The 12498-nt window shown below is 45.8% G+C and overlaps 1 protein-coding gene across 1 annotated transcript; it reads right to left on the bottom strand.

Annotated features, from left to right (window-relative positions):
- Positions 1 to 3099: 3099 nt before the first annotated feature.
- Positions 3100 to 11989, bottom strand: RAB39B (RAB39B, member RAS oncogene family). Its single transcript, XM_007431157.4, has 2 exons — positions 11759 to 11989; positions 3100 to 6049 (listed from the first exon to the last, which is right to left on the bottom strand). The coding sequence occupies exons 1-2, from the start codon at positions 11971 to 11973 to the stop codon at positions 5623 to 5625; spliced, it is 642 nt and encodes a 213-aa protein (XP_007431219.1). The 5' UTR covers positions 11974 to 11989; the 3' UTR covers positions 3100 to 5622.
- Positions 11990 to 12498: the final 509 nt, after the last annotated feature.

Genomic DNA, 12498 nt, shown 5'->3' with positions numbered 1-12498 from the left:
CTAACTGAAGGGAGTAACTGTTGGAAGTCCAAGTATCCGTTGGACTCGGGTCGTCTTCGTGTTCCATGGAAAGTCACAAAAGTCATTCTTTGGGGCCTTTGTTGATGTTCAGTCCAGCTCATGGGAGCTTTAGCTGAGCTAGAGGGATTGAGGAATTCTTTTATAAGGCCAACCAAAAAAGCTAGTCCTGCAGGTGTGAAGCGCAGATGGGTTCTGGCAAAAATGCCATCCTGTCTTTCTTTTGCCAGCAGTGGACTTTGATAACCATACTTGGTCACAAACAGTAGCACTGGGTGTTAACTGAATCGAACAGCAGGTTACGTTCCTCTCAAGACCCCAGTACAAAGTTACTCCAAGCCAAACAAAAGGATGCCCTTGTCCTTTGAGTGCCCAAATGTCCATGAAATGTTTAGGGGCAGATGTCAACAAAGACTCTGCTGTGGCTGGAATAGGAAAGATTTTCACTTGACAGTGAAGTCACAGCATTTCAGGAAGGGGCCATTTATCTTGGGGGCAACATCCTGCTGATTGTCTGCATCCCAGGCAAGTTGTAGCTAGGCACGATAGCAGTGAGCCACAGTCTATATTGCAAAGGGTTACCTTGGCTGTCACCAGATTGGAATATTATCCCATTTCTGCTGTTTAGAATCTTTTCGTCCTGGATTTGCTTAATAATAGTTACTTTAAAATATTTCAAATGAAGCCACGTGCCTACAAGTAAAAAAGTCAGTGGATTCCATGGCAAACAGTGGGAGTGTTTATTTTTAACCTAATCTGTGGGGGAGAGGGGGTTTCCCACCACAGTTCATGTATACAGTTACTCAAGGTTTCATGAAAAATGGCAGAGAAGAAAATAAAAAATTGTGTCTTTACATGTATCGAATGTCACATATTCACATTAACTGCTTTGCTAAATGCGAGCATAATTTTCATTCACACACAGCTAAATACAACATTGTGTCACATTTCATTACAGTGCATATAACAGAAAGCTAGCAAAAGTGTACAGTATAATTATATATCTGGAGGTTCTGGATTTTTCTTTAAATCCAGCATGCAGACTAAGATTGTGAACTTGAAACCAATAAACTGGGCTTGTTTCTATTTTGCTGGATTTTTGCCAGATAGCATAAGAAAAAATGTGCTTCCTTTTAATTGTTAGCCTCCAGTTTCTCCTGCACTAGTCAGAATGCTAAAATCGGGCCAGAAAATGTGGTTTTCATTTTACAAAATCAAGCCCCTTCCATTTTTTAAAAAACAGGAACCCTTTTTCCCTACCCCACCCTTGGTACACTGCTAATGGTATAAATGGGTTAAAAATGTAAGTCGTTAGAAAAAGACTCCGTCATGGGTTTTCATCAGGAGTATTAGACCTTCCATTTCAATATATTTTCTAAACATCTTTTTGTCATCCTAATACATGATAATACAAACCAAGGACGTTTCTATGCACGATTTATTGTTCTTGAGTCAGGATGTCTATCTGATACTAATCCAAAGAGATGTGGAAAAATGCTCAAAAGGCATTTGCCACTCTGCTAGTTCATAGATCTTGATTCAGATTGGTGCTGGATCCCTATTCCAGACTCTCTTTTTAAACAAGAGTAAGAAAAACGTAATTTGTTACCACTTAAATAATCTTAGCATCTGGCCATGATCTCCTAGATCCCTTCAAACCTTTCATTTCTGATTCTGTGATTACTTGGAAAATTACTGAAGGTGCATAACAAAAAATACACCTTTGTGCAGGGAATTTATTTGACAATTCTAGGGAAATCTCAGAGCAAGGTCAAACAGGATTCCCTATCACCTGCCATAGCCCTAACAGAGATACAAATTTCTGAGATGGGAAAAAGCCAAGGAGGATCATATTTTAATCCATTTGGACACAACACTGAGATATATTTACATGCAGAAAGTCCTCCATTCACTCCTCAACTCATCCCACACAGGCTGATTTAGGAGATTTTCTTGATTTTGGACTTCAGATTAGATTGACTTGGATTTGCACATGTTAAATTCTGTCTTAACATCAGTTAGTGCTGTTGGCTGGATTCCTATAACAGGCTGAGCCACAAAAAGTACTAACCAAGTTTAAAACTACTGAAGCTTAGGATGTTGTAAGAATGCCATCAAACTCTGGCTGAATGGATCCCCAGATCCAGAGGAAGTGAGTTTTGTCACTAAAATGACAATAGATGAGTGGCTGTGAATTTATGTCCCATTAATTTACATGGTACTGTAAGAGGCTAATTTTTGATCTGTGTGTGCACATATGCACAATCTACGTGTATATAAATACAGTGTAGAGAATTCAACAGTATATGAAATAGTATATAGGGTTCATATCTGTGAAATAAGTTCTGAATTAATTATTTCACCCTAATGAATCAATTATTCCAAGTCCAGATGAACCTACAAGCAATTGCACCTGCACCTAAGATACTTAAGCATATCTTTCAACAATGGCAAACAGGCATTTAAAAAGTAGTTTAAACATTGCCTTATTTTGGTCACAGAAATCATTTGAAATCACCGGTGAATCATGCAGAAACAGGCAACTATAGAAAAAGCTCAGAATGAAACAAAGGTTCCAGTGAATGTATTGACACTCTTAGAAAGCATTACATGGATTTTTCATCACGTCCTTCCACCCTTTCTCTATTTTGCTATCTGAAAAAAAAGCTTTTTTTTTTTTGAGGGGCTCCAACATTTCATCAGCTGGATAGATTGATTCTAAAAATCAATTTGATTGACTGATTAAACAGCTACCCCCTCCCCCTTCCTGGGGAAGCAGATCTATCAAAAAGAAAATGCATATTAAATGCAAGCACAGACCAGATCATAAGCAGCAATCCTTCATGTGAGAAGCTGGAATATTTCTACAATAATGCCTGTTGTATTACACCCGCGCAGATATTATCTAAAAAGAACTCTTTCTTTCGTAGAAATGTTTTTTTCCCCCCTGGTATGCAGATTTAAGTAATTATTCAGCAGAAATTCAGATGATTGACTAAAACGTCTTTAATTGGTTAACAGGCAGAAGAGTTTGCCCTTCTATCTTGAATCCTTATATAAAGCTACAATTTGAGCCAGAGCATGCAAAATATAACCAATCCTACAACCTATTTTACTCCTGGGTTCAACACTAGCAACATTTTTGAAATTTGTCTTGAGTATATATGGAGCTTCCTCCTTTATTCTATTGTATCGCTATAAAAAACGCTCCCCGAAGTCCTTAGCGAACGGGATGCGCGTTTGCTTGTATCCCGTTGCTGATGTCCTTGTAGTCTGGCTGAGCCAGGCATTATCTGCCTTTATCTGAGGCCATAGTGAAAAATCACAAAATTATTAGCATCACCCGAACAGAAAGAAGAGTAAACACCCTGGATGTACACAGGTCACTAAAAACAATATAGCCACTTTTTCTTCCTGCCTCGAAGCATATTATTACGTTTGTTACAAAAAAAATAAAAAAATCCAACGCCCTGATTAATATTGTTTTCTTTAACATTGACTTCTCCCTGTCTTCAGAAATGTTTAGACCCTCTCAAGGATCCCAACCCTCCTTTCCTTCCGTTATGCATTCAGATTCTCAGATGGTCATAAAAAAGCCCAGATCCAGATGCAAAACGCTCCACAAGAGGAAATGTAGAACTGCTGCTGAAAATGCAGAGATTCATCTTGATTTTAAAAGCAGTTACCCACAACTCAGTAACTCCAAGATGACACATGTCACTTGCAAGCCACCAACGTCTTCCCTCTGTTCACATCTTACCCACCTCTTGGACAGCCAAGCCAGTCATTTTTTATTTTGCAAACACTGATTTTCCTCTAAAAATTCACAATTGCGCAATGACCTCCCTCTCTTAAGCAAGCCAGCTTGCTTTCCTAAAGCAAAGCTTAAATGATTGATGGTGTACTCAGAAGAAAAAGAAAGCCCTTAAAACTACAACACTGAAGTCAACCGACTTCCAGAACAATGATTCCTTCTTTGCATCCCTTCTCTCTGTCTTGTCTTACCACGCACCCTCATTCTTCTCAGCTGGGACTGCCAGGAAATGCAGCATACAAAGAGCAGGAAGCATGGTTTCAACTGCTGCTTCAGCTTTAAATAATCAGTGTCACTCTTGGCTTTTTCCAGAAGAAAAATAGGACACTCTTGATTAAAATGTGCTTCCTTCTCTCTCTCTGGAATCACTCCCCCTTGCCCTCTGACTTGCAGGAACGTAACTTTCCAGTGGCTCCGGGCAACCATAAAAATTTCATTAAGAGATGTAGTGGATAAGGTCCCAGACTTAGATCAGGAAGAAGCATGGGGTGATCAAGGTCTTGCTGGTTGATTTTGGGCCAATTAATCTCTTAGTCCAACCTACTTCAAAGGTTTGTTGTATTGGGGAAAAAGACCCCACATAAGCCTGCTGGAACGCCCTGAGAAAAGGTGGAATATAAATGCAATCATGTATATCAGTAACCATTATTAGTAATAACCAGTAGGGTTACCTCATCTTGTATCCTAGCAGACATCTAATATCTGAGGTCCCAACTCCTTCAGATCTTGGATGAAAGCCCCAGCAAAAGCCGAAATATTTCTTCAAACTGGATGTGTTTTAAGTGATAGGAGGAGGAAATCATTTCGTACATAGGGAACACTCATCACTGTATGTAATTCTACTTTAATTAATTAAAATGGAAAATGTTGCACACCTGACTCAGAGAGATCAGTTAGGAAACATCTGGCTGAGAATTCTTCCAGGACTGAGAATCAGTATGGGTACTGTAGTGGTTGAAGTGTTGGGCTAGAACTGGGGAGACCCGGTTTCTAGTGCCCCTCAACCATGGATGACGTTGAGTGATTTTGGGCCAGTCACCCCCACTCAGACCAGCCCCCTTGGCGGGGCTGCTTTTCTGGAGAAAAATAGGAGGGACCACTATGCACAATGCCTTGGGCTCTTGAAGGAATGTGGGATATACATCTAATAAATAAATAACCAATAAATATTGACCTTGCCAATTCAACAGTGGAGTTCTCCCAGATTAATACTGGAACCTGATCTGTCAAATTCCGAGAAACAGAGACATCAGAACTGGGACTCATAAAGTAACCGTCTCTCTGGGTTCAGTTTTAGTGGCTTGAGCAATGTTTTAACTTGTTTAATTTCTACTGCAACCATAAAATGATTATTAAAAGGTGGCAAGCATGTGATTTCTGATAGAAGCCATGATTTCTCTTTTTCTTGCTCCTTTTCTAAACACGCATCATAATCATTAGGCGATTTGGACAATGGCTTCAAAGAAAGAGAGAAAAAAAAGAACAGAAAAAAGCAAGGAAAGACAAGTCTGTTTAAACCAGGGCACATAAAACCCACGGAGGGTGGCTATTCCTACCCAGTCTTTCCAGACTCTCATTGCCTTGTCTCTACCACGTTAACATGCATCTGGATTGATTCGTATGTAATGGGGTTATAGCCTCCTTGTGGCTTCTGTTCTCCAGCAGTCCAAGCGCCGGTGCTTTGCCTCCCGAACTGCACCTTCTCTGCCTTCCCACCAAGTTTGTGGAGTAGAATAGAGCCTGTTGGGGCTAGTCAGTCAGCCTCCTTCCTCCTCGTGTGGACTTCACAGTTAGCACAGGCACCTTCTGTCTGACTTCACCACCTCTTCCGAAGAATGCACGACGTTGGGGACAAAGCCGCTCTTGACCCCTTCCCAGCCCTCCTGGATGCTTATATCCCCCCTTTTCACAAGTTCATAGATGTCTCGAGTCAGGTCAGTGAAGGCCTTCTCCACATTAATGGCATCCCGGGCCGAGGTTTCAATGTACTTCATATCGTAGGCGAGGGCCAATTTCTCGGCCTCATGTCGGGTGACTTGCCGCTGCGTGTCGAGGTCACATTTGTGACCCACTAAAACAAAGACAATCTGATAAGGCTGGACATGGGCTTTGGTCTCCTCCAGCCACTCATGGACATTCTGGAAGGACCTACGGTTTGTAATGTCAAAGAGGAGCAGGCCACCGACGGAGTTTCTGTAGTACGCTCGTGTGATGGATCTGGAAGAGAGCAAAGACCCAAGAGAGGAATAAAGACCATCAGAAAGAATTAAATGCAAGCAGCAAATAACACCTTTTTTTCATCTTGGGGACTCCCATTGGGTACAAATCAATCCCAAAGGCAGTGGGCTTTATTCATCGGACCAATGGCTTGCATGGCTCAGCGTGTTGCTCAAATCCAACCAGTTGGTGCTCATTCAACAAATTAATGCTGCATTTTAAAGACTAATATGAAGATAATTTGCCAAGATGCACTGCTTTGAAGAACAGTTCCTGCAAGAGCACAATGTTTCTCCATAACCCATTCATGACTGGATTCTGTATTTAATGTTGGGTTCACATACTGTGATAAACATAACCTGGTTTGCAGAACACAATGTGTAAATCAAGCCATTGTGGTCTGCAAAACGGGGTCCTGGTTTGGCATGATCCTACCAGAGTATATCAGACAACACTGTGACTAATATTAGAAGGTGTTGGCTGTTACACATGGTGCTTAGCAGGGATGCACAGAACACTTTGAATTAACCACCCAGGCAGAATTCATACATGCTAGGCAAAAGTAGCTGGCTTGTCTAGTGTTCAGTGTGGTGTTAATACAGCCAGTGTGGCTTAAAAGTTTTGCTAAGCCATGGTTTAACAAGCCAGAATGGCTGGAGTCCCACAACATGCTGAGCACATTATGGCTTGGAATGAGAACCCATCATAATTTTAATCACAATCTATGAAATAAAACACAAATGGCTGAATCTTTTCAACAGGCTAAACTATACATTAAAAATGGTTGGATTCAAACAAATCAGAACCAAAAAATCACATTCTTCCCCAGGATAATGTGAATTCAGTTACAATGTCAGACTAGGATTAGGCAGACCCAAGTTCAAATCCTCCATTCTGCAACAAAGCGCTCTCTGGATAACCTTGCATCAATCCCTTTCCACCACACAGGGCTGCTGTGAATGTGAAACGAGGAAGCCTTGAGCTCCTTCAGAAGAAAGGAAGTAAAACAGTTAAATCCATATTTTTTTCCTTCTTGAGTTAGTGCAATCTTCTATGCTTCAGATGCAGGATCAGAACTGCACACATCAAAACTGTCTCCCGGAAGTTTCACAGAAGGCCCTGTTGCTGTGCAGTAGGTCTACCACCATTCGTGGTCACTGAAAGTGTAGCTGACAAGAAAGGTATGTACTATGTTAGACTTCCCAGGAAGGGTCAGTAAAGGTTAAAACACCCAATAGCACCATGTGTTCAAAGGTTGTATTTGTGAAGGCAAACTTGTCTTTGTGTCAGTGAGTGTGGATAGTTCTGTCCAGGTGACCGCTCTACAAAGGTCCATTAATGGGACTCCAACTGTCATACCTGTTGATGTAGATCACCCACCTACCACCAAGTGTCCTGTTGCCAACGGGCCTGAGTAGACAAGAGTATTCCCTGACCTACTTGCTGATGGTGGATCATGTAACTCACCTCTGCAGGTTTCCTGTTCTGTAGAAGACAAGTAGGCTATCAACCCTCGGTCTTGCTCAAGTACATTTGAAGGATATTTTTTGTACCTTGCAGGCATCTAACTTGTGGCTGGTTCATTCTGGCAGATATTGGGAAAATACAATCTCCTCTGTTTGGTGGAATTTGGAACTGACCAGGGGCATGAAGCAGAGATCCAGTCTTAGTACCACCTTGTCTTAATGGAATATACACAAATCCCTTCTCACCTTTCCTAGGTCCTCCTAGACAGATTTAGGACTACCTACCTGTCTTCTAGGTTAGCATGTTATTGGGAGCATGACTGATGAGTTCAAAGCGGGTAGTCATGAGAACCCTAAGAACCAATGACAAGTCCCAGGAGGAGAAACAATGAATAACTGGCTTGGACCATGTAGCTCATGTGTTAATATACCTCACTTAGACAAAAGGAGACCTCGTGCCCAATCTTTGTATTAGTTGCTAGCCTCTGCCAGAGCAGAGGAAATCTGTATTTCAGCCTCCTTGCTCATCCACTAAGATGGTCTCCTGGGTCAGAAGAGAGCAATTAAAATCGCCCATGCCTCAAGCATCTTCATCTTGCGTGCTACTTTGGATAGCGTTGGAGCTGGTGGGAAAGCACAGATCAGACTTTCTGGCAACAGGGCCACCAGGACATTGATCTCTATTCCGTTGTCTTGAAATCAGAAGCAGCTTCTCCCTTGTCTATTGTCCAAAGCTGTGAACCTCTGGACTCTGAAACAAGGACTGACCACTCAGCCCATCAACCATGGTATTCACTGATCCTTTAGTATTCTGCTGATAGGGAAAGTAGGTATTTCTCCATGCATGTCTTTAGTCATGTGTCCTCTTTCCAAAGGCCCCTTGATCTGGAACCACCCTGACTATTTACACAGTTATAACATTGTTTATCTGCCTCAATAGGTGCTACCCACCCATCTGCTGGGAAAGTGCCTTCAGAGCCAGCTGTGCTGCCCTCACATCAAGTGGTTGACAGACAGATCGGACACATCCCTGCATTGACCTGTTTTGGAAGTTGGCGCTCCACCCCATTAGGCAGGCATCTCTGGTCATCTGATCCCTGATTGGTTCTCTGATTGGTCCATTGCTGTTCTGGGTCGTTTGTTGATGTCTTCTCTTAGGCATTTGGTTTCTATTGGGAATTCTGGGAGAAGGCCATCTTACCAAAGATGATACAGAAGATCGCTTCAACCCTGGTTCCCAGAACTGTTCTTCATGGATTTGCTTGAGCACTCTATGTTTTTGGTTCTGTGAGCACCTCTCTTAACTCTCTTGGCACTACTGATTTAGAAATCAAGGATGCCATCAACTAATTTCTCAGTCTTAGTTATAGCCAGCTATTCCATGATGTTCCTGGGTGGGAGATTCAGCTTATTTTCCAGCATGGGATCTGGAGCAATCCTGGGTTTGGCTGGCTCTATCCACTCCTTGATTTTCTTTCTGAAGAAGTATGGAAAGACTATTCTACTGGAAACTGAAGGGGATATCTTGAGAGATCCTTGAGAGACCCTTTGGTGGAAGCACTGATTGTAGGATTGCTGGAGCCCAGATCCAGGATGAGTATCTTTGTTAACTTATTAAGGATCATCAGGAATAAGTCAACATTAAACAGTCTCTGACGGCAAAAATGAAGGTTAGGTGAAGTCATGATTAGGCAGGTAGCCTTCCTCTCAATCTGAATGCCATGAGGAATGGACCTCAGGCATCTCACGTAACTCACTCCTCCAGTTCTTGCAGAGTAAGCAGAATCTTCATCACATATTGCACTGTTATCTGAGGATCCTGATTGTGAAACAGTGGCCCTCTTCTTGCTCTTTTGACCCTCTTTCTGCTTCTGATACTGATGTCCAGTTCCTTCCTGGATTTCTTCTCATTGTGACTTTTTGGGTCTCCTACTTTTCTTCTTTTTCTATGCAAATGTGAAAAAGATTGCAAGCAGGTGGAGAATGGAGAAGAAAAAGATTCACTTGATAGCATTCTGGAGGTGAGGGTGATGGTTCCCTTCTCTTCCAGCTTAATCTTGCGCAGCTTCTGTTCCCTATGAGCTGCTCTGGTATTACATATCAATCAGCTCAGAAGACTCTTTCACTCATAGAAAGGCAGCCTAGATGTGGCTCCTATGTTCTGTGTAGATAGACTGAATCCAATGGAGGCCTGTTCCTCTTCTGCATTGGGTGCTGCCATAGCGAGCCACGTTGGGCTGGCTTGTGTCTCTCCTGTTCTGTTGGGCCACATTCCCCTCCTCTGAAATACCACCACATTTAGAGCTGCTTGGTTCCTCCATCGATGGAGAAAAGGAGAAGCTGACTCACCTGGTTTTGACATGGCTTGAAGGCTTCAGTGCTGCTGTCCTGCCCTTCTTGGCCTCTGTGACAATCCCGATCACCAAAAGATCATCACTGCTGGGACCACCAAGTGCTGATCCAACTGCCAGAGAATCACTGCTATTTCTGTCCAGTATTTGCTTAGCTGCCAAAGGGTTGTGGTCACTGGAGGTGCTGCCTGTGCCAAGTCAATTGGGACATTTTGCTGCATTGGAAAGTTGGTTGTCATCATCATCGCTCTGCTCTATCTCCTTTGGAAGTTCTTTTGCCTTTTGGATCCTGCTCCATCAGGCTGGGCAATTGTTCTGGATCCAGTGCTCCCAGTTTCTGAAATTTGTCTCCAAACTTGTGGAGATACCTTCAAATGCTAGGATGGGCAATCAAACACCTGACACTCATGTTCCCCCTTGTTCTTTCTCCTATTCTTGGTTGCTTTTTGTGTAAGACATGAAGCTGGTGGGGCAGGAATCACCACTTACCAGAACAGATAGAACCACTATGCCACTATAGTTCATTGCCTTCCACAGCGCTCAAGAGAATGACCAATTATCTGTTGACTAGGAAAGGCATAAGGAAAAAGCCTTGCATTTCAACTCTGGAGCAGAGACCTATAGAATGGCTTTGACTTCTGTGGATTGCAGTGGACAAATCTTTTCTGTGCTTATAGCTTCTATCTCCAGTCATCAAGTCTGTGAGCCTTCTGCCAGACAAGCAAATTCCTGAAAGGTTAAATGCCTGGAGAGCCAAATTTGAAGTCATGCCTTGGATGAAGCCTGACACTCCCCCTCCCCGCCCCCCGCCGCCTTTCTTCTTTGGTTTTTGGCTTTCAAGATGGAGCCAAGAGAAAAGCCACAGGTTCTCCCTAGAAGGTAGAGGTAAAAACGGAAGGGTTTCCTCTATGGGGCACAAAGACATCCTATCCCTAGAAGAGATGGCATCAACTGTTTCCTTTCTGGCATCTCTAGCTTTGGTGACCAGGAACATTAAGCACTACCTGCCTGCCACACAATGATAGTGCTGTGGTATAGGCCTCTTGGTGGAGGAATCTGGCACCTTCCCCAACTTGGCACTTTCCAGATGCCCTAGGAGAATTGGTTGGGTTTCTTGCATTTACATCCCACTTTTTTTCCTGAGAATTCAGGGCAGGCCTCTCTTTTTCATCCACACAACATTCCTGGGAGGTAGGTTAGGCTGAGAGGAAATGACTGGCCCTGAGTCACCCCGTGAGCTTCCAGGGCTGAGGCTGGATCTGAACCTGGGTCTGCCCAGTTCTAATTTGACACATTAATCCCTGTTCCATAAGGTCCATGGTGGCTTTGACAAGCCCCCTGATCAAGAAGAACACAAGGAGAGGAGCAAGCGGCCAGGAGGCCCCACTGCATCAAAGCCTCTGGAGGGAACCCAGTGGGGAGGCCTCTGAGTGGTATCTCCTCCCCTTGGAGAGAGTGGGCACCCATCCCGTTTCCACGGACCACCATGGCCAGGTCTGGAGATGCTTCTCTGCACTGGAGGGGGAGGCCTTTCTTGGAAGGGCAAGCAAGATCATTGCTGTGGCCCACAGATTGCCTTGGAGGTGGAGGGCTTAAATCTGACCAAAGAGCACCCACCCCGTCGCCCACCTGTCCCAGGGACTCCACCATGAAATACCTGGCAGAGGAGATGGACGGGGAACTGTTCTTGCATCAGCAGAGAGAGCCCCCGCCCCCACCCCGGCCCAGCAGGGACCTTCCTCCTTCCGTCCGCCCCTCCATCCAAGCAATGATAACACCCCCCCCCTTCCACTTTCGGTGTCCTCCCACCGTCCTCCAAGGAACGATCCGGGACCTGGCGAGCCCAGGCGCGCCCCGGCAGCCGCGACCGTCCGCCCCCCGGCCCCGCTCACCTGAACCGCTCCTGGCCGGCGGTGTCCCAGATCTGCAGCTTGATCCTTTTGCCCGGCTCGATCTCCACCAGGCGCGAGAAGAAATCCACGCCCACGGTCGGGTCGGAGACCTGGGCGAAGCGCCCTTCGGTGAAGCGGCGGATCAGGCACGATTTGCCCACCGTCGAGTCCCCGATGACGATCAGGCGGAACTGGTACAGCCAAATGGCCTCCATGGTCGCCCAGCGCCGGCCCCGAAGAGGCCCGCCGCCGCGCCTCCGGAGCTCCGGGACCGGGCGCGCTCGGCGCTGCCGCCGCTCCTGCACGGGCGGTTCGGGGGCGCCCGGCGCGGAGGCGGCGGGGAGCCGAGCGGAGCCGGAGGCCGCGGTCCCGGGCGCCGAGTCGAGAGACGCCGCTGCTCAGAGGGCACCGGGGCGCCCGCGCCGGCCTCTGGGCGGCGCTCCTTCGCCGCTGCGCCTCGGGGGCGCCTGGCTCTCCTCGCCGGGGACGGCGGGCGCGGGGAAGGGAGCGCGGGGCGCCGCGGGGCCGCCCCCGATCGCCGCCAGCGGGGAAGCAGCGCCGGGGGAGGCTGCTCTGCGGGCGCCAAGCCGGCGAGCTGCGCCCCCGAGGGAAATTTCGCAAAGCGCAGGGAGGGCAGCGGCTGAGCGGGCCGGGCCTGACCCGGCCAGGCCGTCCTGCCCGCTTCCCCCGAGCGACGCGGCCACCCGCCCGGCTCTGCCCCCGCCGCCGCTCCTGGCAGC

This window comes from Python bivittatus, unplaced genomic scaffold (assembly GCF_059951505.1).
Source record: "Python bivittatus isolate LINGU-HERP-01145 unplaced genomic scaffold, Pbiv_v1 ctg000790_np1212, whole genome shotgun sequence".
Classification (NCBI taxonomy): Eukaryota; Metazoa; Chordata; class Lepidosauria; order Squamata; family Pythonidae; genus Python; species Python bivittatus.
Note: the sequence above shows the minus strand (reverse complement) of the source record. Positions and strands in the feature narration are given on the sequence as shown.